The following is a 27,182-nucleotide window of genomic DNA, read 5'->3' as shown; positions in this document are numbered from 1 at the left end:
ACTTTCCCGATCCAGAGTACAACTTAGCTCTGAAAAGGCTGAGCTTCCACGACATGAATCTGGCTGACTGTCAGAGCGAGGTGCTGTTTTTGCTCCAGAATCTGACTCTTCAAGGTAAGTTCATCCAGAGCCTGGGGCATTCGTGGGTCCTCACTGCAGATCTGCCACGGTCTCACTGAAGGAGCAAGCCACTGTTCTGTTCTTGGCCTTAGGTCAACTATAAAATGATCACAAAAGCCGCATCACCTTCCTTCTAAAGGGTCTCCTACTCAACTCTTCCTATACTAAACATGAGAAATTACTCACTTGGAGAGTGCTTCACCTGAAAGTTTTTCTTACCTTCCAGTGGCTGACAAATGATGGTGGTGGGAAGGGATAAATGTGCTGCCAGGAGCCCCCTCATAGACTTGTAGCTAATGCCCACCCCTGCATAGAAGGAAGTGTATGGAGGTCTGTGCAGAGAGCCTCCCCTGTAGGCTCAATCTCTGGTTTGAATACTGACTTAGTTGCAGCCTTGCTTGGGGTTTTGGACAAATTATTTTCTCCTTCTGGGACTCTGTAAAATGCTCATATACCCCTTGCTAAGGCCCTGGGCCGGAGAGGCAGCACCAGTTCTCATCCTGCCATCAGAACTTATTCCACTTTCTCTTGACAGAGATTACCTTCTCCTTCTGCCGTCTGTTTGAGAAGCGCCCGGCCCAATTTCTGCCTGAGATGGTTGCTGCTATGAAGGGCAACTCCACATTGAAGGGCCTCCGGCTGCCAGGGAACCGCCTGGGTGGGGGCAGGGCCCTGAGGAGGGAGAGGGGGAAGGAGCCAGTCCTTTGACCTAGAAATTCAGTGGGTGAAGGACTACACCTCTCCACTGGGAAGACGGGGGTTGGGATATAGTTGTGCTGGGGCTTTAGGAGTCTGGGCTTCTCCCCAGCCAGAACTGGGTTGGGATACCCTTGTTCCCTGTTCTTGGGTAGAGGTGATGAGTATTTCTCCCCTTCTCCCCAGGGAATGCTGGCCTACTGGCCCTGGCAGATGTATTCTCAGAGGATTCATCCTCCTCTCTGTGTCAGCTGGATATCAGGTACATGTGGGTGTGGGGAAGGTGAAGGGAGGACAACGACAAGGGATGGAGCTGCAGGGACACAGACCAGGGATTAGTTGACTCCTGGGTGTCTAATCCTTCTCACCCCTACCAGTTCCAACTGCATCAAGCCAGATGGGCTTCTGGAGTTTGCCAAGCGGCTGGAGCGCTGGGGCCGTGGGGCCTTTGGTCACCTGCGCCTCTTCCAGAACTGGCTGGACCAGGATGCAGTCACAGCCAGGGAAGCCATCCGACGGCTCCGCGCCACCTGCCATGTGGTTAGCGACTCGTGGGACTCATCCCAAGCCTTCGCAGATTATGTCAGCACCATGTGATGGGCCCATGCCTCACAGGCCCATACTCAGTACCGTCAGCTTGCAGGGGCTGAGGCATGGGCTGCCCAGAACTCCCAACTACCAATTCTATCTTTCTCTTTCTGTCACCTTTTTTCTCCTTCTTCCTTTTGCCCTTGCACTGAGGTCTTGGACGCCTTGATGGGGCCCAGCAAAGGCATTCCCACAACTGGGTTTAGAGCCTTTGGGCTCCTTACTCAGTACCCTGGGCCAGGAGGTCACAGTGGTCATTAATCACTGAGGACAGCCCCCACCCCCTTCCCTGCCCCAGGGTTCCTGCTTTCCCTCCTCAAGCAGTTACCCAGGCTTTAGTGAAGTGTACGAGTGCCCACTACCAGGCCTCTCCTCTACTGGGCTCACCATGCTGCTCCCAGGCCTCAGTCCCTTTCATACCTTTATTCCTTTCTTTTTTTTAACCAAAAAAGTTTTTCTTATAAAATAAATTTTGGGCAAACATCATGCAGCCCTTCTTGATGATTTTTCTCTCAGAGAACAAAATTCAACAGTGCCCTATGGGGCAGGGAGCCCCCTTTCCCCAACTTCTTCCTCTAACAGCTACACACCAGACCAGCTGTTATCAGTGGAGGCCCTGCTGCTCCTCATGGGAATGCTGGTGGAAGACGAAGGTGATGGCAGTGGAAGCAGCATCCCAGGCAGCCTGGAGTACCTCATCCTTGAGCCCCCGCTTATCAGTGCTATGGTTCCACTGAGCCAGGTCTGAAGTGCAGTCAGAACCATCAGGGGGTGGCCAGACCTGGTGGTTGTTGACACAGCGGTGGCAGCGCAACCTGCAGGCAGAGGACAGAGCTGCGGTTACTGTAGATCCCATCTCCATGCTGTGTAGGGTGTTCAGAGGTAATGGCCAGCAGGGCACTCCACCCACCTGTCATGTGTGTCACTGGGGCTAGCCTCATCCAGGGTAAACAGCTCCTTCAACTCGCCTAGAGAGAAGTGCCGCTCCACATCCTGCTCCTCGTCCACCACACAGCTGCTCAGTGCCTTCTTGTGGCTCTGACGCTGAAAGATCTTCTCCTCAATGGTTCCTGCCTGGGGGTGGGGGGTAGGGGTGGAAGCCAGGGCTAAGTCACCTCCAAACATAGGGGGCAGGAAAACCCAGGGGTTGAAACTATAGCCACCCAAGAGAAGGGGAGATGAATGAGAAGAGTCTTGCAACAATAACTCTGTTCATCTAAGCCAGCGGTCTGCAACCTTTTTGGCACTAGGGACTGGTGGTTTCGTGGAAGACAATTTTTATACAGACTGGTGACGGGTGGGTGGGGGGTTGGGGAATGGCTCAGGTGGTTAACACGAGCAATGGGGAGCCCCAGATGAAGCTTTGCTCACTTGCTGCTCACCTCCTGCTGTGCGGCCCAGTTCCTAACAGGCCGTGGACCAGTTCTAGTCCCCGGCCCAAGGGTTGGGGACCCCTGATCTAAGCCCATTTTCCCAGTCTATCTTTTGGGAATATGACTTGTGCATGTCTGCCCACCCAGGATATTTTCTGTGCCAATGGAGGATTCCAGGGCCTCGCTAAATTTCTTCAGGGTGGGCTGAGGTTTGTCTGCAGCAGCAGATCTCCATACCAAGTCCAAATCTCACTCAAGTAAATGTCATTTGAGTATCCTATGCCAGGCCCTGTGCTAATGCCACGATACAAAGAAGAATCCAATATGATCCTTATTCTTAAACTCATAGACTACTGCGGAAGAGAGAGACATATAATTGGTACAATGATAGAAATCTGTATAGGATACCCAGGGACCCACAAGAGGGATGGTGGAATGGAATAATGTTGAAAAGCTTGAAAGTAAGGATTATCCTTGAGCTGAATCTTGAAAAATGAATAGATGGTTTACAAGGAAAGAGAGAAGGCATTCCACGTATAAGAACAAAATCAATAAGCCTGGCCTATTAGAGGACTGTGAGGAGCCTGGCCTGTCTAGAGGATGGTAGGAGTACAGTACGTAAGAGCTGGGACTGAGAAAGCCCCATACTGGAGAAACTTGGATGCCAGGCTAAAGAGCTTGGCCTTGTCTTGGAAGTGAAAAGCAAAGTTAGAATTTTTGGAAAGCTCATTCCAGAAGTAGTTGTGAAGAATGGGTTATGATAAGACCAAAGGTAAAGAATTAGGGAGTCAGATGACTATGATTTTAGTATGGGATGGAGAGGAAGGTTAGATTAAGGAAATTTTGAGAAGGTAAAATTAATGGTATAATTAGAATCTGGTTAGGAAACAGAGAATGGTCCAGTAGGATGATATCCAGATTTGGGTTGGGTGGATAACAGAGCCATTAAATGACAAAATTCAGAAGGGGATACTCGTAAGACATTTAAGTAGAAATATACAGTAGGTGATGGAAATATGGGTCTAGAACTCAGGTAAGAGATCTGGGCTAAAAAGTTAATTAGAGACTTGTCAATATAATGAGTGCATATAATCACAGCGGTAGGAAAACCAGAGTGGAGTTTCCAAAGAGAAAAGAATTTTAAGATTTGTAGCCAACAGTGTCAGATATACAAAGAAGAAAAATCAAGAGTCTCTTGTTTTAGCAATTAGGAAGCCAATACATCGAAAGCAGGTTCAGTGGCATAACTGGTGAGATAAGTGAATAGATGAGATGAAGTAAATCTGTAGGCTTTGGAAAAATCTGACAGTGAATGAAAAGTAACCCAAGGTAGTCACTGCAATAGGACAGAGGGTTGAGAAACTTGTTTTTAAGGTGAGAGCTACTTGACAATGTTTACAGACTTCAGGGAAATAAAGGATAAACTGATCAACTAAGAAAGGAAAGGATAGGAAAAGGGTCTAGAGCAGAGCTGGAATGATAAGCCTCGAACAGAGAGGAAGGAAATGATTTTCCTTTGAGAATGGAAGGGAAGAGCAGGTGTAAAGACTGACAGAGAGAGGAAGTTAGGCAAGAGAATTTAAGCTTGGTAGCCTACATTTTCTCTGTGAAGTAGAAGACAAAGTCTCTCCAGAAAGAAGGAAAGACAGGGCCAGGTAGGAAGCTTGAGGAAAATGGTGAAGGCTTGAAGTAGCTGGTGAAGGAAATGAGATATGGCCCCGCTCAAAATGGACAATTAATCTGTGGTAGCGCCAATCTGTAAACGCAAGCTGTATCTGGCGCAGAAGCTGAAGCTGAGAACAGCTATAAGGATCCACATGGAGTAGGTATTAGGGGAAGAGTGGCTGAAAGGATGCACGATGAGAATCAGGCTGAACAGAAAGGGAAGCCAGACTGGGAGAAGCTGGGGTGGGGGTAACTAGGGACATGAGGTTGAAACAGATATAGGAGGTATGAGAAAGCTGGAAGGACAGGAAATGAGAGTAGAATGATAGGTATTAATTAAAGTTCTGGGTACTGTGTAGTTTGGGTACTGTTACAAGTTCCATACTGTGGCCTTTGGAATAATGAGAGTAAAAAAATGAGGGGGAGGACTTCCCTGGTGGCACAGTGGTTAAGAATCCGCCTGCCAATGCAGGGGACATGGGTTTGCGCCCTGGTCCGGGAAGATCCCACATGCGACGAACCAACTAAGCCTGTGCTCCACAGCTACTGAGCCTGCACTCTAGAGCTCACGAGCCACAACTACTGAGTCCGCATGCCTAGAGCTGAGCTCTGAAACAAGAGAAGCCACCGCAATAAGCCTGTGCACCACACCAAAGAGCAGGCCCCACTCACAGCAACTACAGGAAAGCCCGCAAGCAGCAATGAAGACCCAACAACGAAGACCCAATGCAGCCAAAAATAAATTTTTTTTTTTTTTTTTTAAAAAGGGACTTCCCTGGTGGTGCAGTGGTTGGGAATCTGCCTGCCAATGCAGGGGACACGGGTTCGAGCCTTGGTCCGGGAAGATCCCACATGCTGCGGAGCAACTAAGCCCGTGCACCACAATTACTGAGCCTGCACTCTAGAGCCCCGGAGCCACTACTGAGCCCGCGTGCCACAACTACTGAAGCCCACACGCCTAGAGCTTGTGCTCCGCAACAAGAGAAGCCACTGCAATAAGAAGCCCGCTCAACACAACGAAGAGTAGCCCCCGCTCGCCACAACTAGAGAAAGCCTGCACGCAGCAACAAAGATCCAAGGCAGCCAAAAATAAATAAATAAAAAATAAAGTTAAAAAAAAAAAAATGAGGGGGAGTTAAAGAGGTCATCAGAGATGAAGTCAAGGAAACGTGAAGGCCAGAGTGCTGGAAAATTGCATGGTCCTTGAAGTCAGCCAGGATGATAGCTGGATTTGGAGAAGAAATGAAGACTGAACTGGTATCCAAAGTTGTTGATGAATTAGGTGAACAGCAGAAGGTAGATGACTGTAGCAAGTAAAAGAGGGTAGTCAAGACAACATAAGCTTCAAAAGACGTACTATAGGATGGATGGTCTGACTGATCACTGAGAACTTGGAGAATGCCAATACCACTTCTTAGCCCCGTGGGACACTGGGTGTGAGAAGACTACAAGGCAGGTGGTACAGAAGAAATCAGGTGTAAGAGAAAGCAAGTGTCCTGTGAAAAGGATGAGGCCACAGGGGAGTTTGTTAACTACTGCACAGGCATCCAGAGGGCATAGTAAGAAGGATCTGAGGAACAGGGTGGTGAGAGAGGGAGAGAAAAGAAGAATAAAGAGCTCCAGGCTAAGCCCATAGCCTGGCCACTGTTACGGGCAGAGGGGCCAAAGAGAGGCAATAAGAAACAACCCAAGGTGGTCCTGAAAGTCTTATTCCACGACCCACACCTACGCTGACCATTATCACCATCCTTACAGAGAGCAGGCGATAGATATAGCAAGTCTTCTTTTGACCATCACGCCAGACCCGGGCCATGGCTTGTTCATCATTGGCTGGGTTCCAGTCAGGGTCAAACATGACCAGTCGGTTAGCCCCAATGAGATTGAGGCCACAGCCCCCAGCCTTGCTGCTCAGCATGAAGACAAAGTCAGGACTCTGGAAAGAGAAGAAGGAGAAAAAGAACCACTTACAGCCCAAACTAAGAATCTTGTTCAGCCCAGCCAACTGTTCTCTCATGTGCAGACCAATTGTGAGGACCACCAGTTTGCCTACCTACCAGCCAGTTTACCAGCCCACAAGGTCAGTTCCCAGTACAGCCATCACCAACCAATCAGCCTAACCCTACCACACCCACCAGAAAAAAAATGTCAAGAGAGACCTAAAGCAGAGCCCCTTTGTAGATTCTCTGTCAACCCTTAGTTCTGATGTTATTGCATTAGTGGTGTGGGGACAGGAGCTGTGCACTTACGGACGGATTGTTGAAGCGCTCTACAACCTTGGCTCGCTTCTTAATGGACATTGTGCCATCCAGGCGAACATATAAGTACCTGAAGGGGAATCCAAAGATAAAATCATGAAGGAAGCAGAGCCCCCTTGGAGCCAGAGCTACTGAAGGGACTGAACTAACCATGCTTGAAGGCTGTTCATATACAGCCTGAAACCCTAAACTCCCAAAGGGAGTGGCAGGGAGCTAAGGGCTAGGACTGTCCTGTGGAGTATGGGAAGGACAAAGGACTATTCTGCTTGGAGATGGAGTTATGGCCATTGCAGCAATAAAGGAACAGACATCTTCTGGAAAGTCCCTCCTGCATCCACATCTTGGTCCGTATCCACCAATCAGAACACCTACTTTTCCTAGGGATACAGTAGGAGAGGTACCCCTTTGACAGCTCTTCCCTACCTTCGGGCCCGGCAGAGTTTCTCAAAGAGGTCCAATGTCTGAGTGTAATTGGACACCAGCACTACTTTGTCACTGCTGCGACTTCTGGTCACTGCCAGAATGTAATCAAGGACCAGCATCTTACCTGGGGAGATCAACAACCATCAGCACCCAATAGGCCATCCCAATGGCCCAGGATTCTTACTCTTGATATCCTGCCGTGAGACAGAATAGATCTAGCACAAAGAGACAACCTCCCACCCCTCTTCCCAGAGGAGCCCAAAGACTGGTAGGAAAGGACTCACCTGACAGCTGAGGCTCTAGAGCCTTGGAGCTATACCCAGGGGGAAATATGTCCAAGGTACCTTCAAAGCCATCCTCTTCCTCCACACACTTGTCATAGATTAGAGCTGGATCTGAAAAAAACTCCAAAATGCCAGCTACATTGCCTTCCGAAGTTTCCACTTCAGTGCTCATTAGAACGCCCTCTAGAAGCCTACCCAGACCTTCCTCAGCAACAGATTTGCTTGTTTCCAAATCCCAGTGTGCAGTCAGTGCCACCTGGGATCATGAGTGGACAATTTTGCTCACTAGTGTGTTCTGTGTTCTCCCAACAAGAGGCGAGCTATACCAGACAGGGAAAAGTTTGTTATTTTTCCCCGTCCAATATTTTATATGCATGTGTGTGTGTGCACACACTCTCACGCACAGTCCTATATATTCCAAGCATCAAGCATGGGTTAGGCAAAGGATAAGCTAAATTTTCCAAAGCAAAAGGTCTGCTTTAGAGTACACAATACATGAGCTCATGCCTTGTGGAGGCATAGAATTACATGTGGCCTCTATGAGGACTATGGACAAGTTTTAGTGAAGGTGGTTGAACTACCTTCCTTGCTCACTCTCACAGAGGACCCCGGCGCACGGATCCAACTCACGATTACATAGTTTCTTTAGTGAAGTGATGGAAGAAAGAGAAGACACACTCATCTTGCCCTCACACAACTCTTCTGCTGGCTTGGCCTGTCTCAAAAACCTCTTGTATAATTCAGTCTGAAGGGGTGTCAGCCTGAAAAAGAAAAAAAAAAAGGAGCTGGGTCAGCAGGAAATGCTAGGCCACACTTCTGCCCTCTAAGGACACACTGAGAGCCCAGCCATACCTCAGGGACTGAGCTTTTACCCACTCACTCCACACCCCTCAGTTGAGTTTAGTACCTACAACAAACCACCTGCTCGATCTTCACAGGCAGATATTTAGAAAGGATATCAGATGTCCTCCGTATCAGGCACCTGGGAGAACAAGATAAAAAGACAAGGGGCTGATAAAACTGCCACGCTAATACCAGAATAAAAGCTACCACCCAAAGGACCAAGACTGATTTTCTTTTGTAGTATCAAATGTCAGAAACCCATCAGCCCTATGGCAAAGGTATCTATACCAGGGTCTCAGTCACAGGAACAGAGACCCTTTCAAACAGTCTAGCTCAGACAGACAACTCTCTCTTTGCCTTCAAAAGGTCAGCTGCCTTTCAAGAGAAGGCAGAGGTCTACTAAGCCTGGTCCTCTGACAGGGGAAGTAAGCTGTAAACCACTGAGCCCTAATGGGAGTTTCTGCTTGCATTTGCTCAAATGCCTGCTGCCACACGGCCCAAGGTTCAATGAAAGTATGCCCATACTACCTGGCAGACCAGGAAGGACAGGATCAGGCACCTAAGCAGCAGCTCCTAAGAGCACACTGACTCTCCTTCCTGCCATCTTAACCTGAGAGTGAGGTGCCTGTTGGCAAAAGCAAGACTCTTCAGGAAGCAAATCATCAAGTACACATAACTACAACAGAGGACTCCAGAATGTACCTGCCCCTTGAGCTATGTGGCCCCCCTGGAGAGAGCCTTGTCAGCCTGGGAGCCATACCCATCCTTCAGATCTACTACCTGTCACAGAAAGCTATGGGACGTGGGAAGGGACGCCTGGTGCTTTAGGGGTGAGACTGACTGAGAGGAAACTTCTGAAGTACTAACAATGCTCCAAGGGATATTCTGCTCAGGAAGTCTAGCAACAGAAAAAAGCTTCCTCAGCAGGATGCTAAGCGGCACCAAACCAGACCACAGGGCCCAAGGTCAGGGAGAAAGCAGGGAATCAGCCTGCAAGACCCCTTCATTTATTCAGTGACTACTGTCAGGGCACAATCCCACTCTCTTAGGAGAATCCCAAACCTCAAGGCCAAGGCCACAAAGGATTGGCTTTGGATGGCTAAGGAGGCAATTCTGATGACCTAATGTGGGGGGGACCCAAAGGGAGGTACTACTGTCTAGCCCACACCCCATTACCTATTCACAATGCTGATGAGCTCCCGCAGTCGCTCCTCTCCTAGATGCCTATCTTCCTCACTGGCAGCTGCATCTCGACCCTTCAAAATTGGCAATTCAAAATGCTTCTTGAACTCCTGGGCAGTTCCTAAACAAGGAGAAAAGGCATTAAGGAATACAGAAAAGTAATGACTTTCCCACTGCTAGTAACAGCAGACTACTTTGTCACAGACCAACCTTTTATTGAGAACAAAGCTGAACAAATTATAGGCAATTTCTGTTTGAATGGATCAGAGAGCTACCAAAGCAGCAAAGACTTGAAAGGCCAAATAATAAGATAGCAAGTAGATCAAAACCCAAATATATAACTAATTACATTAAATGTAAATGGACCAAATAATCCAATTGTCAAACTGGAATTTTTTTTAACAGCCCACCTATATACTGCTTATAAGAGATGAAGTAGCATATACAATGAAGTACAAGACAGTCCTCAACTGGGACTTCCCTGGTGGTCCAGTGGTTAAGACTCCACGCTTCCACTGCAGAGGGCACAGGTTGGGGAACTAAAATCCCACATGCCATGCAGCGTGACCAAAACAACAAAATAAAAACAAACAAAAAACAGTCCTCAACTTATTATGATGGTTTGACTTATGAATTTTCGACTTTATGATTGTGTGGAAGCAATATGCATTCAGTAGAAACTATACTTCAAATTTTTAATTTTGATCTTTTCCCAGGCTAGCATTATGAAATACCATACTCTCTCTTGATATTGGGCAGCAAAAGTGAGCCACAGCTTCCAGTCAGCCACGTGATCATGAGGGTTAACAACCGATATACTTATAACCATTCTATGCCCATACAATTATTCTGTTTTTCACTTACAGTACAGTATTCTATAAATTACATGAGATATTCAGCACTTTATTATAAAATAGGATTTGTGTGAAATGCTTTTACCCACTGTAGGCTAATTTAAGTGTTCTGAGCACATTTCAGTTAGGCTAGGCTAAGTTATGATGTTTGACATTAAATGCTTTTTTTCCTTCAAGGTGTATAATTATTTTATATGCCTCATACCACTTTATATTTTATGATTTTTTTTTGGTTGGGATGCCCTGCCACATGGCATGCAGGATCTCAGTTCCCCGACAAGGGATCAAACCTGCACCCCTGCAGTAGAAGCGTGGAGTCTTAACCACTGGAACACCAGGGAAGTCCCTTAAATGCATTTTTGACTTAAAATATTTTCAACTTACAATGGGTTTAGCGGCATAGAACCCCATCATAAGTTGAGGAAGATCTGTACTGATATATGCTACAATATGGATGAACCTTCAAAACATTATGCTAAGTATAAGAAGCCAAATACAAAAGGTCCCATATTATATGATTCCATTTATAGAAAATATTCACAATAGGCAAGTCCACAGAGACAGAAAGCAGACTGGTAGTTGATAGGGGTTGGGGGTAAGTGAGGATAGGGAGCAACTGTTTAATGAGTATAGGGTTTTGTTTTGGCCAGGAATTTAAAAGGTCAGGTACCTCACAAAAGAGGATCTCCAAATGGCCAATGAACATATTAAAAGGTGTTCAACTTTTTTTTTTAAACATTATTTATTTACTTGGCTGCGCCGGATCTTAGCTGTGGCATGCAGGATCTTCGTTGCCACGTGCAGGATCTTTAGTTGCGGCACGTGGACTCTTTGCTGCTGCACACGTGTGGGATCTAGTTCCCTGACCAGGGATCGAACCCAGGTCCCCTGCACTCACTGGGAGCGCAGAGTCTTAAACACTGGACCACCAGGGAAGGCCCAAAGATGTTTGAGTTTTATTCAACATTAAATAAATGCAATGAAATATCACTAAACACCCACCCAGAATGACAAAAACTTTTTAAAAAATGTGTTCTAAAGATAAATATTGGTGATGCTATAAAACAGAGGCCAGCATACTATAGCCATGGGCCAGCCACCTGTTTCTATAAATAGTTTTATTAGAACACATCCATGCTCATTCATTTACATTTTATGGCTGCTTTCATAGTGCAATAGCAGAGCTGAGTAGCTGTGACAGAGACAGTATGGCCTACGAGCCTAAAATAACTATCTAGCCTTTTTTTTGGCTATCTACCCTTTTAAGAAAAAATTTGCTGGCCCCTGATATAGAGATACTGGAATTTTCATATACTGCCGGTACAATCACTCTGGAAAACTGGAGTATCTACTAGGGTTAAACACACGCATAACATATGACCCAGCAATTCCACTCTTACGACAGAGGAACGCATACTATGCTCAGGTAAAAAAAACGTACAAGGGCTTCCCTGGTGGCGCAGTGGTTGAGAGTCTGCCTGCCGATGCAGGGGACGCGGGTTCATGCCCCAGTCTAGGAAGATCCCACATGCCGCAGAGCAGCTAGGCCCGTGAGCCATGGCCGCTGAGCCTGCGCGTCCGGAGCCTGTGCTCCGCAACGGGAGAGGCCACAACAGTGAGAGGCCCGCATACCGCAAAAAAAAAAAAAAAAAAAAAGTACAAGAATGTTCACAGGATCATTATTCAAAATAATAAAAAACTGGAAACAATTCAATTGTCTATCAACAGTAGAACTAATAAATTCTGGTATATTCATAAAATGGAATAGTATACTAAAGTGAAAAACTACTGCTATAGGCAACAACATGGGTGAATCTCATACACATAATATTGAACAAAAGAATCCAGATGCAAAGGAAAATATGCTATATGATTCTTTAAAGTTCAAAAATGGGCACTAATAAACCCTTCCACAGATATCTATGTGCAAGAACTGCCCAAGCTATGGTTGCCAGGGGCTGGGGAGTGGGAAATGGGGAGCTGCTGCTTAATGGGTAGAGTTTCACTTTTGCAAGATGAAAAAGTTCTGGAGATGGTTGGTGGTGATGGTTGCACAACAATGTGAACGTACTTAATGACACTAAGTTGCACACTAAAAAATGGTTAAAAACCAAACTGCCCAATACAGAGTCTGCTCTGAGGCGAAAGCTCTTGTGAGGTAGCTAGGATGTGATGAGCAAAAATGCCTGGGGATAGTAGTTCCATCCCCAGCTCATAGAGACAATGCCCTGCGTAGCCCCTGCGACCTCTGCAGTGAAAAAAAAGACCAGAGTGGGCCTTGATGAGTAGCTCAGCAGAGCCAAGGTCTCCCAATGGCTTTGCTACTCCTTGACATGAGAAGTCTTCCTAGGAGAGTGCCTAGTGACCCACATATAACTAGTGGTCTCTCCTCTCTCTCCTCAGCTAGCGTTACAATCCCAAGGCTAAGGCAAGGCTCCTCTCCAGTATAGCAGACAAGGCCAAGATTCTTACCCAGGATTCCCGAATTAACAAAATGTACCAAGCTGAAATACTCAAGGAGATCATTCTGGATGGGAGTCCCAGAGATGAGGACCCGTCGGCTGGTGTTCAAGCTGTCCAGGGCCTGGTAAGTCTGATTCTCAGAGTTCTTGAGCCTGTGTCCCTGAAAGGAAATTAATTCTCACTTAGGCACGGGCACAATGTGGCCTCCCTAATAGTAGCAAAATCTTGTATAGACAGGCAAAGAGGAATCATGAGCATTACAGGTCCTGAGGCCTTGGGAACTGGGCAGGGGGCAGCAAAAGCGAGAGTTTACCCACTCTCTTGGGGAGAAATGCCAGGCTCAAGAGACAGACCTTCAGCTTCTAGACCAATGCTATATCCATAAAGCATGGATTCTCTATTTCTTCCCCTCCTCTTCCCTGCCCCAACCTCCAGAGCCATAGCAGCCTGCCTATCCTCTTCAGAGATCATTCAGACATGTTAGAGACCTGTGCTTTCAGGGAATCCTCCCCCTGCACTAGCCCAACCATCCTATAACCTCCTGAGCCAGATGCCTTCTGTATTAGTCTCCAAGCTATCAGTGCTAAGGGGACTTGGTCCAGGCTCCTCCTCTCCTCTTTCCACAGAATCCAGACAGCTCAGATATCTAAAGAAAGAGCCTCTCTCTGCCTCTCTTTGCATCTCTTACCCTATCCCTATATCACCCACCCCAATACACACCTGTTACTTCCCTTTTAAGCCTTTTTCAACAAAATGGTAAAGGACCCTATCAACTTTCCTCTCTCCCAAAGAATCACACGGGCAAGGTCAGGCCTGCGCCTTTTCTACCCCCAGTCCCTTTCAGCCCCACACTGGGCAGGGCACGCAAAACACAACCACCTGTGAAAGAATGAACAAATAAGCCAGCCTTTCACAGTGCAATTAAACACAGACCCTCCACTGACTCTCCCATCTGTGGGATCAAGCCCAAGCTCGTTAGCTTAGTACTTCTCAATAAGGACCCAGCTGACTTCTGTGACACTCTCCACAGCTTGTCACAGTCCAGGAAACTATAACTCACCACTCCTAATGCTGGATTTCCTTAGGTCTCTTTGCCCATGCCATTCCTCTGCCCACAATTCTCTTCCACAGGCAAATTCCTCAAATGTCACCTCCTATGCAAAGCCTTCCTCAATGACCCCAGGCTGTTAGGGTCTCTCACCTCTGGCTCTTACGGCAATCTGTACATAACAGCTGTGCACTGAATCCTTTTAATGTGCCAGGCACTATACTAAGCACTTTACCTATATTCTCTTCTATAATCCAGATAATGATCAGATGAGAGGAAATACAATACCCTTTTAGAGAAAATGAGGTTCAGAGAGGTGCACAGTTATCCAAAATCATGCTGGTATCAAGTAGCAGAACTGAGATTTGAACTCAGGTGTGTGAGATTCTGAAGTCCGGGCACTATACTACTCTGCCTCTCATCTACTGCTATATACACTAATCACATTCGATTGTACTTTATCTCCTCACCAAGGCAGGAACTTTTAAAGGCAGAGACCATGTCAGATTTGCCTTTGTAACAGTGCACGGGACAGAGCCCCACACAGAACACTGTTCAGCGAATGCTTGCTGAAGAATGAATGAATAAGCAACATTGCTATTGAAGAATTAGAAAGACACCCATAGAATTTTAATTAAAAAAAAAAAGACTGGATGTTGTATACCTAAAATGAAAACATTGTATGTCAATTATATCTGTTTTAAAAAAAAATTTTAAAGACATCCTAAACAAAGAAACTTAAAAGTGACTGGAGGATCCAAGCAACAGCCCTGAAACAAAAGGCTGACACTTCTGAGCTGAAGAGGGAAATAAGACCTGAAACTTGTGAAGAAATTACCCAAAAGGCCCTGGGGAAATGGGCATGCATTGGATCCCTCTAAACTGAAGCTCCCTGATGGCTGGCAATCACGAGATCCCCAGGGCCTGACACAAAACAGGTACTTAATAACTCAATTAATGAACTGAACTGATGCACTACCCCTGTGGGTCTCTGTGAAAGGGAAAGCCAACCCCAGCTCCCATGGGACCTTCCTGGCTCCAGACCTGGCTCCTGCCACCATCGGCCACAGATTTAAAACCCAAATGCTGGCATATCAGCAAATCAAATGTTTGGCCAGATGAAAAGTTGTCAGAGTTCTTATTTATAAGCTGCTGCTAAACTTCTGTTCTGGCAGAATTCTCAGCTTATCCTTTTAAAAGCAAAAAATGACACCAAGATTAAATACCACCACTTGTCTCTCTGAAACATGAGCCCCATGAGTAGATTCTTGTTTTTACTGCATTTCCCAGCATCTGACTTGCTTTGTGTTCTAGCACTTGTAAAGGAACATACATGGGTCCAGATGAGGCATACAGGGACAAGTCCTTCCATAACCAAGCCAAGCTTCTCCCTACACCAAGCTTTGGTTACAACCAAGGCATTAAGGGAGAAGAAAGAGCCAGGACTTAAAATCTGAGACCTGGATCCAGCACTTCTCTGAGTTTCAGTCTCCTCATCTCCAAAACTGAGATGATGACGATGATGATGACGTCAATCCCTCCCCTGTTCATACACCTTACAAAATGCTTCCCTATATCCTCTTTCTTGATCTGTATCATGTCCCTTTCAGGTAGACCATGTGCTATCTACTCTATAGTCTCAGAGCAGTCTCATCTGCAGTCATGCTTACAAGTGGCAAAGCCAACGCTGATCCCAAGTGTTCTGACTTGCCCTGTCTAACTCAGATTACAATGTGGATCAAGATTCTGTACAGTTATTATGCTATTATTATGTTATTATTTCTGTGTTCCAGAGAAAAGCATCAGCTGGGAGGAAGCTGGGAACATGAAAGCCTGGGGCAGAACCTTCTCTTTCCCAGATCCAAACAGGACAAACTTCTAGAATAGGCTGACTATCTTTCAGGACTTTGGCTTCCTCAGGTCTCTGACAATTAACACACTGCTGACAAATAAAAGGTAGAAAAAAAAGAAAAAAACCATAAATAAATAAAAGGTAGAAGAGCAGAAGGGAGGGCCAGGACCCTGCAGTGTGGCAAGAGGCAGCCTGGTCCCTCATGCCAGTCAGCTCAGAAAACAGGAGAGAATGAGGAAGAAACGAAACACTGTAGAGCAGAAGAAAATCTAGATGCCGCCCAGTCCTCAAGGGCTCAAGAGCCTGCCTTCCCTTCCCTTCCCCAATGCCCTGGCTTCTAGACCAGGCTCCTGGCACTGTCCCCCTCCATGGTGATGAAGCAAATGCCAGGGTCCTGGACAGTGGCCACGTGCATACCCCATCTCAATCTGCTAAATCTCTTACTCCTACCAAGAAATGGCCCATCAGGGTATCAAAAGTTGGCAGACATGCCAGACTCTTCATAAGGACAAAAGCTCAACTGGGAAACAGCTCACTACTAGCAAACATGGTACCCCAAAGTAAGCTTTTCTTCTCTGTCCTCTCCCCAAACCCTCAGATACAGGGTAATCTATAGTCCCCAGAGCACAGTCAAGCCTGCCAATCAGTTGACAGATGGGGCCAAGTCTTTCAGCCACCTCTCCACTAAAGCCCCAGGGGTGTGCAAAGTGACCTTACTTTCCCCAAGATGTAAACAATGGCAGCAGGCTCAGGGTAGTCAAGTCCCCTAAAGACGTGGGAAATTCTTTATACTGGGAAGCTCCCAGCCACCCTCACTCCTTTCCAAGTAGTTGATCCCTACCACCCTTCATGTACAGTGTTGGAAAAGGCCAGAGAGTAACAACTGACGTATTTTCCTTAGTCCCAGAGAGTCAACACAGACTCACAAGGTGTATGGACTATCCACACTGGACTTTCCTAACTCTGTGCTTCTGTTCACGAGTCCTCTCAGCCTAGAATAAAAACCAAAGCTGAGGGGACTGCCTTGGTGGTCCAGTGGTAAAGAATCCGCCTTCCAATACAGGGGACGTGCGTTGGATTCTTGGTCGGGGAACTAGGTTCCCAAAAGCCGCAGGGCAGATAGGCCCGCACACCACTGCTACTGAGCTCACGCACCTCAACTAGAGAGCCTGCGTGCTGCAAACTACATAGCCCACGCACTCTGGAACCTTCATGCCACAACTAGAGGAGAGAAAACCTGCAGGCCACAATTAGAGAGAAGCCCACACGCCACATGAAAGATCCCACATGCCTCAATGAAGATCCTGCGTGCTGCAACCAAGACCCGACGCAGCCAAAAAAAAATTAATTAATTAAATAAATAAGTACATAGTACATAAAAAAAAAAATTAAGGGACTTCCCTGGCGGCACAGTGGTTAAGAATCTGCCTGCCGATGCAGGGGACACAGGTTCGAGCCCTGGACCGGGAAGATCCCACGTGCCACGGAGCAACTAAGCCCATGAGCCACAACTACTGAGCCTGTGCTCTAGAGCCCGCGAGCCACAACTACTGAGCCCGTGTGCTGCAACTACTGAAGCCCGCACACCTAGAGCCTGTGCTCAACAAGAGAAGCCACCGCAAGTAGAAGTCTGCGCGCCGCAACAAAGAGTAGCCCCCACTCACCACAGCTAGAGAAAGCCCACGCACAGCAACGAAGATCCTACGCAGCCAATAAATGAATGAATGATATAAATAAATAAATAAAAGGCCCTGCATGAGATAGATAGATAGACAGACAGATAAGAAACTTCCCTGGCGGTCCAGTGGTTAAGACTCTGCGCTTCCACTACAGTGAGCATGGGTTCGATCCCTGGTCAGGGAACTAGATCCCACATGCCATGTGGCACACCCAAAAAATAAAACAGAATTTAAAATAATTATTTTTAAAGGTGAATTATTAAAAAAAACAAACAGCAACAACAAAAAACGAAAAAACACCCAGAGCTGACATGTACCAAGGTCTTATGACATACGAGGCACTGTGATAAAAGTTTTCCTTCATTTAATGCTCACAATAATCCCATAAGGCAGATATTATCACCCATTTTATTGACACAGAAAAAGAGGCTTGGGTGGTTAAGTAACTTACCACTTACTCTGATAAGTGGCAGAGCCAGGATTTGAACAAAGATCTCTCTGACCCTAGAACCTATTCCCCTAAACACTGTACCATGTCTCTCTACCCATCCAAATCCCTCCCACCCTTCAAAGTCCTTTGGTCTAGGAAAACTGTCTAGAGGCAACAAAACCAATCAGCCCACAGCACCTCACTCTCCTTGGCATTCCAAGCTCTGCTTAACCCCTCTTTCGGCAAATTGGTACCATGGGCTCTCCCTCCCATTTGCCTCCTCCAAGGCAGTATGTTCTGTCCTCTGCATCCCCCAGTAACTGGCACAGCCCTTGGATGGCAGTTCTCAGTGAGAAGACATCGACAGACTTTCTCTTACCACCCAGACAGCTGAGCGTCAAGTACCTCATCACATATGACCAGTCCAACACTCCCTCTCCGGAGGACTCCGACATGAAGGCGGAAAGTCTCATAGGAAATGATGAGGATGGGAGAAGGCACTCTGGCTCCACGCTGGTTCATAAATCCTTCTACAACAAAAAAGGTGTCAAGGGAACAAATCTGAGAATATCATAAAGAAAAAGCCAGTTTGATGATTCTTTAATTTAGCCTGGAAATAACTATTTCAACTCTTTCCACAGGAATTCTACTTTCTGTCACCCCCCCCTCCCTGCCCTCAACCCTGGCCATCAGTGAGGATACACTTAAGACAGGAGCAGGTTGTATGGAGGAGTGCGGCCATGTTTGTTAAGGCTCCTACCCAGCTTTTGGTCTATCTCGTCCTTAGAGCCTCCGTCGATGGCTAGAGGTTGGATCCTCCCTCCAAGCCATTTCCCAACTTCATTGTACCAGTTCTTCACTAGGCTGGAGGGCGACACCACCACTGCCTTGTCAATTTCTGGCTTGCACTCTGGACTCTGGCGCAAAAGCGTCCACATCAATGTGATGCATTGCAGCGTCTTGCCCAGGCCCATCTCATCAGCCATGATGCAGCCATGGCTACCAGGGATGCGCCGACTGGTGACACACTCCCACAGGAACTTCACTCCCTGGGGAATAACAGCACTCAGCCCACTTTGGCATCCACACTGCTGCTGCCCCAGGGATGACAGCCCCTCAGGTGCAGCCCCTACCCTAGCCCAAACTCACCCCCCCACCCCCCATTTACCTCTCTCTGATGAGGCCTCAAGACCTTACTGAGAATAGGATCAACGACCACATGGACAGGGAGTTTTTCCCTGAGAAAACACAACAAAGAAAACATGGAGCTCAGCCACAGGCAAGGTCACACCCTCAGAAAGTTGTGTCCTGTTGATTCAGAGGAGGCCTAAGAGAGGACCTCCTTGGCCTGGTGCAATCAAACCATAGCAAATTCCTCTCCAGGGTGAGAAAGTTAGGAGATGGAGATGGGTTCCCTATGTCATCACCTTAACCTTCCCTGTGCCCCTGAGTGAGCCCAGTAGGAATGGATGAGGAAACCCCACCAACTGGACATGTCCACATGTTCTTCCCCAGGCACTCTCCTTCCCCACCTACTCACTCTGGATGGTACAGTAGTCATGACAGCACTCTGAAAACATGCAGGTCCCAAGGTGAAATCACACCAAAATGCTCTCTGCCCTCCAGGTTTGTGCACTTATAGGACCAGAACTGCTCAAGAAATACCAGTGCACATACTTGTCAAGCTTCAGCTGGTCGTGGGCGCTCAGCAAGGGAGGCTCGTACAGAACCAAGGCACCTTCTTCCAGAGGGTCATGGAGGGCCCGGCGGACCCCAGCCCTTTTGAGGCCCAATGCCCGAAAGCCCAGAGGACCTAGAAACCAACAATTCGTCACCTCAAATGCTCAAATGCACCCTAGCTCAAATGCCTATCCTTCACATAAACTTTCCTAAGCTTCCATATGACCCCCTCTCCCAAAAACCTCTCCAAAAGCAGTTTGGGCACCTATGCCTGACCATTACCCCAGTCTGCCTCAGATCAGAGTTTTCTCCATATGACTTCTCCCATTCAACTACAAACTTCTGGAGGGCCAAGTCTCGTTCATCTTAGATCAATCCTGGAAAGGTCTGAAACCCTAAAGGGACCTTTCAAGACTGAGAGGTCTTGAGAGTTCGCCTCCTCCCTCTCAGCCCCCAGTTTTAGCACAATTCTATGCCCTACATAAGACAGGGGGAAACCCTATAGAACCTATGCCTCTGACAGAGTCAACCTCATAAAGGAAATGCTACTGAACTCACTTGGACTGAATATAGCCTGGGTCCATCAGCCACCCTGGCCCACCAGGAGCTTCCTGAACACTGACATATCCCCACCAAGAAGATGAGGGGCAGTTAGTCTTGGTAGCCTTTGCCGAAGCTGTCAAACACAGACTTTACGCAGGCCCCGGGAAGGTCACCCCATACATAGTCACCACTGGACTGGCATCTTTAATTCCAAGGTAAGCTGTACTTACAAAAGCAGAGGTTTTTATCTATTCAGGCATATTCACACGTGACTAATTTAAGAAATAGAAAAGTCTCCATTTTTACCTTGATAATTTGGAATGGGGATTTTGAAAGGCTTTGACAAAATGCTTCGAATAAATGCTTCCTAAAAAGAGAAGAAACAGGGATTCAGGACTGATTGGAGATGTTATGGGATAATATTTTTACAAATGCAGTCTAAAATGCCTGTTTAAGCATCGTAATACATTCAGAGCATTGTATTTTGATTATGTTTCATTCAGGTGCATCTAGAACAGAAGGAGATGTGCTCCATATTAAATTAGGTTTGGTACAATGGCTTTTACCTTTGAGGCTTTGCATAAGGTTCCACAAATCCCCAGGGACAAGAGAGTACCAAAGCAAATACCTAGCCTTGGTCAACCACAAGGCTCAGAGCCTTTAGCTTATGAAAGACCATGCCAAGTAAGGACACCTAACTATTCCCTAGGCTGCAGCGCCTTAAGAAGAAAGCACCACAAACTCACCCAATCCCAGTACTAACAGAACTCCAATGTCTGGATTTAACCACTGTCCTACAGGGTTACACCTTTCCAAGCATAGCGCACATTTCCTTTTTTGTCATATCAGTTCTGCCTACTGCATCCAATTCCCATATCAACTCTCACATCAGCCTCCTTGGGAACTAAACAGCCCTTCAAAGAGTAGTGGTAGCAGGAGTAAAAGGAGTGGTAGTACTAGTAAAATAATGTTGACAACAACAGCAAAAGTGACAACAATAATGATGATTAACAATGTATGCCAGATGTGGTGCTAAGCCCTCGCATTCATGTTACCATTTAATCCTCATTAACAGTCCTATGAGGTCCATATATTACTGGCATCCCCATTTTACAGATGAGCAAATTGAGGCTGAGTGGTTTCCCAAGTCACACAGCCATGACATTTGCAGGACTGTCCTGATTCCAGGCCCTTACTTGTAACTACTGGGCAATATGGCTTCCTAATCCAACCTGTTTGAGTATAGCCATGTGGATCAGCCCAGAGTCAGCAGCTTCCTGCCATGGGAAGGCACAAAAGAGGGAAAAACATGAGAAAGAGGACATGAGAGAGAGGGGAAGCCAATCACCAAGAAAAAGCAAGGGACAAGGGTGACAGGAAGTCTCTGTGCCATCACTTCGGCCTGGAATCAGCACTGGGCTACGGGGCTGGGGCAGGAGGAGGCAGGGGAGTCCGCAGTGCCAGCTCCTGAGCTACCTGAAAACTCCCATCAAAGTTCTGATCTATATGCACCTGAGCCCTCAGGGAATTACGACAGACTGTAAACCTCAACAAAATAAGAGCTAGAACCCAAGAGAGCAAGGCAAAACAAGAGCAGAAACCCTAAAGGTAGTCTTAGTGGAATACATTAGTGCAAAAAGAAGTAATGAAAAGTACTCCCTTCTAGCAATAAGGTATTTTAATAGGGAAAAAAGCAAGCCTGTCTTGCCCTGAAATTCTTACCTTTTTAATTCTGACTCACTTCTATACAGATTATAAATTAAATTCTAGAAACTCAATGTAGTTTAAATAGGAAAAATGTAATGAATATATTTGGCAATCTATTGGAAGATAGAAAAGGAACGTGGAGAACTGAACTTCATCACCACACTAAATAACACGACAAGCCCAGGGTTGGAGAAAGGCCCAAATTCTTTATTTGCGTGTTTCTTTGCAGCTGAATAAAATCTTTTGACTATGTTTAATTACCATAGCAATGATGAGAAACTCATATATAGAACATGCTAACAAAAAGCTACCTTTAAGTCAAAGGAGAGGAAAAGGAAGGAAATGGACTCTAATTTCTTTCCTAACTTGGCGTCAATTCTACTTTTAATTCTGAAACTATTATTTTCAAGACTGTCAATATAAGAGGCTAGTATTGAAGCTCTAAGTAGCCAAGAATTTATGCTCCAAATTTAAAAAGACGTTCAGTAAAACCCAGGAGCCACAAGTTCTGCAGGTAGAAGTGTAGGCTTGTACAACTACTGTGGAAGAAGGTGAGGACCCATGGCCAAAAACATCTGAGGGCAGCGCCTGCAAGACTTGCAATGGCCAGCCTCCAAGAATCTGGTCTGGTAGTACTCACTAGACTCTGACAGAGGCAGAGGAGAAAGCATGCTCTCACTTTATTTAGTTACTGAAAATTCATACCACCCTTTCCTTCTGATGAGAGAAGAGGGAGAAGAACATCCCTCCTCCCCCGCAAGGTCAAAGCCTCCCTCTTCCACAGAGAGTCACTCTATCAAGTGTGCCTGATCTCTCCTGTTGTCTCAACTTCTCCCTCTCTACTAGCTCTTTCTCACCAGCATTTAAAACATGCTTAACCCCAATAAAGATGTTAAAAAAAAAAAAGCTTAACTCTCTCCTATCTCAAAAACAAAATGTCCTTTGACTTCTTATCTCCTCCCCTTCAAACTTCTAGAAAGAGTAGTCTGTCTCCCCTTCCTTATCTCTCACTCCTCCTATCTTCTGCCCCTTCCACTCTTCTGAAGTGATTCTGGCCAAGGTCACCAATGGCCTACAAGACCTTAACTCCAAGGGATATGTTTCTACCCTATCTTACCAGACAAAGCTGGCCACTCCTTCCTCTCAAAGATTCTCTGCTTTTGACTTCCATGACACCACTCTCCCAGTATTTTGCCTTTCTGGGACCTCATGCTCAGTGCCCTAGTGCACTCTTCTTCCTCTGCCCAATCCCTTTAAAAGTCAGTGTTCCTCAGGGCTCAGCCCTAAGCTCTTCTAACTGTACGTTCACATGGACACTCCAATACACTTTGTAGGTCAAACAAACTCTATGCCAATCACCCCAAATCTATTTCCAGTCCATAACTCCCTCCTAGGTACCACACCCACATCTGCAAACCCAGACATCCTACAGGACTTAAAATTGATTGTGTCTAAGGCTAAAGTCTTCATCTCCAGAGCTGCACTGACTTTTGTGGTCCTGAAGCATTTTTGCCTTTGGGGACCCTTCCTCCACAGCTTTCAAACAGGCTGTTCCCTCTATCTAGAAAATTTCCTGTTCTCTTCACCTGGCAAACTCCTCGCATCCTTCAGAACTCAACCTAATCAGCATGTCCCTCAGATTCGGGTCTCCACCAGCCTACAGACTGTTAGGCCCCCTGTTTGCATACACCCACCACATCCGCACTTATGTCATATAGTTTTATAGGACAACAAAATGAATCCGGAATGAAAACAGTCCCGAAGGACTACACACCACTTTTTAAAGCTCAAGAAAACGATTAAACAATGTATTACTTACTGAATTATATATATATGGTAAAACTATCACAAAAAGCAAGGGATGATGAATATAATTCAGGATAGTGGCTACCTCTGGGAATGAGAAAAGGGATTATGAATTTGATGATGTTCTAGTCCCGGATGGTGGGTTCACAAGTGTTTGTTTTATATTTTATATACATTATACATATGTGTTTTTGTATTCATCAAATACTATGTGAAAATGTTTTTAAGTGTTTGCTGAATGCACAGATAACTAACCTCCACTACACATTCCCATCAACATACTCCCATTTTTCCTTCAAAATGTCCCTGTAAAGTAAAAACACGATCCTGTGTCTCCTCTACTCTCAATACTACACTTCTTCTGACACCAGATGTGTGAGTTTTCCATACATGAAGCAAATCTTCGGCTCCATGTAGGTGCCCTACAACTTAATTCCAACACTATCTTCCAGGAGAAAGCATCAGATCCTAAAAGGGTTCAGTCCCACGTGACTGCTTTCCCCAGTGCTTCAGATGCAAATCTCAAGTCCAGGTGGTTACCTGTGCTTCTGACCACAAGCTATAAATCAAATGTTCCCACAACCCCCTCCTTGGGTTCGATTAATTCGCTAGGTGGCTCACAGAACTCAGATAGTTTACTTACTAGATTACTGATTTATCACAAAGGATATTAAAAGATATGAATGAATAGCCAGATGAAGAGACACACAGAGGGAGGTCTGGAAGGGTGGTGAGCACAGAAACTTCTGTCCCAGGGGAGTTTCGGGTGTGCCCCTTCCCGACTTCCAGCTCACCAAGTCAACAACCAGGAAGTTCTCCAAACCCTCCCATACCTTTTGGGTTTGTAAAGAGTAGGACCGATTAAACATTGGCCTTTGGTGGTTTGGTTCCCCTGGCAACCAGCCCCAAAGTTAAGTGCTTTACAAAGTCATCTCATTAGCAAATTCAGGTGTGGCTGAAAGGGGTTTGTTAGGAATAACAGAAGACACTTTTATCACTCTTATCACAATCCAAGGGTTTTTGGAGATGGGTGTCACTCTGTCCCTCAGAGAGTTTGGAGGAAAAAGCTTTGGATGGAGCTAGGCAGATCTGACAACTCTGTAACTTTGAGCAAATTACTTAACTTCTCTGAGACTCAGCTTCCTCATCTTAAAAAATGAGAGTTACATGAAATAATGCACAGAACCTGCCACTTGATGATTACCTTTGATTTTACTAGAGGATACACGTGAAAGCTGTAGGACTCTGGTACTTAGAAGCCATATGCAGAGTCAGAGACAGTTCTCTGACAGGTTTCAACACCCTGCCATAGCCTTCACTCTCCTGCACCCTCTTGTCCTCAGCAACCTGAGCCACCTGAGATCTGGTGCCCAACTAAATATGAACAAGGGGAATTCCAAGTCAGGCACACAATCTCTAAGGAAAGAGGTCAGGCCTTTTCCAGGTCCCAGAAGCTGTGGGCAGGCCCAAAGCCCCCACTAAAGCATCTGCTGGCTACTGTGTGAGGACCGAGGGAGCCTCCCTAGACAAAACAGGGCACACAAAGACATTGGCAGGTTGCAGTTAGGGCTTACATGTTGACTGCTGTCCAGACACGGTGGTCGATTCGTTAGGTGAGTCAAAGGTTTCCGAAAAGGAGACAGAAAACACTCCTGGCTCTGAGTCTCACTGCTGGATTTCCGTTTCTTAGGAGTCTAGGAGAGAGAATTGGGGAAGGTGAAGTCTGGAAGATATAGAGTTCACCACAATGGCAACTAACATTTCAAATGCTTAAGTGCCAGGCACTGTGCTAAACTCTTCACATGTACAATATTATCGTGTATCATCTTCACAGTAATCCTAAAATACACGTTTATATCCTGATTTAACAGGTGAGAAAACTGGAGCTTAATGAGGTTAAAGAACTTGCCTAATCTGAAGGGCACTAGTAGAAGTAAATGAAGTGGACCTGTGAAGGGCAAGTCCATCAGTAGCACAGAGTCATGCTGCCCGCAAATCTTCACTCTAAAAGCCCCAAGGAATACTGAGTGACCCTTTGCTTCCCTCCCTGAGTTTACCAATGGAGGGCAAGAGTTCAGCTGCTCCCAACTCCCAGGCCTCTGAGACCACTCTCAACCAGCCACACCATAGCAGTGAGAACACCAGCACTGAAAGCATTTTCTGAAGCAACCAGTAGCAGACAGCACCAAGTTCTGCCCCAAGTTCAAGTCTGAGACCCATGTAAGTGGCAAGGGGCAGCCAATGTGTCTCCCTCACAGGTAGAGGAGCCGCCTGCACACCAGCAGTACAACTACAGAGTAAGCCCCACTGAGCCATCAGGCAAGAACCCACTTGCACCAGGTTGCCAAGGTATTTGAAGCTAAGGCATACCTGAAACAGAAACACCAGGCCACTTCCGCTCTCTCTACAGGCTTTTATTCACTCACTAACCCCGCCCAAAAATGCCTTTGAGAAGTTCCTTAGCTAATCTCTTCCTCCAAAGTTCCAGTGGCCAAACACTGCTTCTTGGATTGCTCTCTGAAGTACATACTACATCTTCCTACCGATTTTGGTTACACAGGTCCTGCCCACAGCCAGCCCCAGAAAGCCTCCAAGGCAGAGCCCAGTCCAAAGTCGAACATAGTGCCCTTGAGTATTTGCAGGGACTGGAGGGGCATTACCCCTCCAATCTAGGCCCAAGGGAGCTCAGACTCTAAGGTAGGCCCAGTACACTCTACTGTTCTGTGACATTGGGCAGGTGACAAAGAGCGGGCTGCTAGTTGCTGTTGGGGAACCCCCTTTTTTTTCCCAAGGGAGCCAAAAGCCCAACCCAATCAGCTCTCTGCTTTGGAATGCCCCTTCCTAACCAGGAAGATTGAGGCATATTAGCTTCTAATGAGCACCTTGAGAACAAAGATTTTATTTATGTGGTTCAATGCCTGACACATAGCAAGCACTCATTGAAGTTTACTGAAAGAGGCTTCTGGAGGTGACGGGGTTCACTCCATGTAACCCCAGAAACCAGGTCTAGGGTTCCTTTCTGCCTCAACAGCCTGCACCCCCACCTTCCCTATCCCCTTGAGGGCAGAGGACTCACCACTGCTTCAGGCCGCCAGTCTTCCTCATCACAGGGTCCGCCTTCCGGTTTTCTCTTGGCCAGCTGACTGGGAGCTAAGCTCCTCCTCTGTAAGGAGAGAACGAAAAGTGAGCCCATTAGACACCGCCATAGGGCTAGCCACAGCCTCCCCTAGGCCCATATTTACCATTCTGGGCCCAGGAACATAAAATGTCAAGTACCCATCAGCCAAAGGTCAAAGGCACCCAACAGCTGAGAACGCAGAACCAGCCTGGTTAAAGAGCGGGCTGCTACATTACTGAGAGCATGGGCTAATTAAAGAGGGAGCATGGATGGAGGAATTACAGCCAGGGGCTGAGGTCTGGGCCCAAACTGTGAAAGTGTCGGTCTCCAGTTAGCCGAGGCAGCCGAGGCAGAAGAGAAGGCCAAAAAGGAAATACCCAAGCAGAAATGAGTAGAGGTCTGGGATGGGGCAAAGAGGCAAGGTAGACTGCCAGACTGAGCAGAGTGGAGTCGAGATAATGTTCCCAGGTGGACGTGAAGGCAGAGGGTAGCTGCGGGGTGGAAAGGGTAATCACAGGCCAGGAGAGAGGCTACAGCGGTGAAAATTCGAGGCCTGGGGAGGGCGAGTCCGGA

At 46.6% G+C, this 27,182-nt stretch overlaps 2 protein-coding genes across 2 annotated transcripts in view; one reads left to right on the top strand and one right to left on the bottom strand.

Annotated features, from left to right (window-relative positions):
• The window catches only part of LRRC41 (leucine rich repeat containing 41), a 19,161-nt gene extending 17,271 nt beyond the window's left edge, over positions 1–1,890 (top strand). The window contains exons 7-10 of the mRNA XM_065891570.1: positions 16–114; positions 656–778; positions 1,003–1,078; positions 1,194–1,890. Coding sequence (XP_065747642.1) covers positions 16–114; positions 656–778; positions 1,003–1,078; positions 1,194–1,413 — 518 coding nt within the window. The 3' untranslated portion in view covers positions 1,414–1,890. The remainder of the gene's footprint in view (positions 1–15; positions 115–655; positions 779–1,002; positions 1,079–1,193) is intronic.
• RAD54L (RAD54 like) lies at positions 1,809–27,182 on the bottom strand. The gene is made up of 18 exons (XM_065891574.1): positions 26,734–27,182; positions 26,568–26,654; positions 25,066–25,185; positions 20,285–20,345; positions 19,433–19,568; positions 18,924–18,993; positions 18,516–18,804; positions 18,161–18,285; positions 12,756–12,906; positions 9,424–9,550; positions 8,312–8,386; positions 8,035–8,165; positions 7,405–7,515; positions 7,121–7,244; positions 6,689–6,767; positions 6,196–6,375; positions 2,315–2,478; positions 1,809–2,219 (listed from the first exon to the last, which is right to left on the bottom strand). The coding sequence occupies exons 1-18, from the start codon at positions 26,734–26,736 to the stop codon at positions 2,009–2,011; spliced, it is 2,244 nt and encodes a 747-aa protein (XP_065747646.1). The 5' UTR covers positions 26,737–27,182; the 3' UTR covers positions 1,809–2,008.

Source organism: Phocoena phocoena, chromosome 1 (assembly GCF_963924675.1).
Source record: "Phocoena phocoena chromosome 1, mPhoPho1.1, whole genome shotgun sequence".
NCBI classification, from domain to species: Eukaryota; Metazoa; Chordata; class Mammalia; order Artiodactyla; family Phocoenidae; genus Phocoena; species Phocoena phocoena.
Note: the sequence above shows the minus strand (reverse complement) of the source record. Positions and strands in the feature narration are given on the sequence as shown.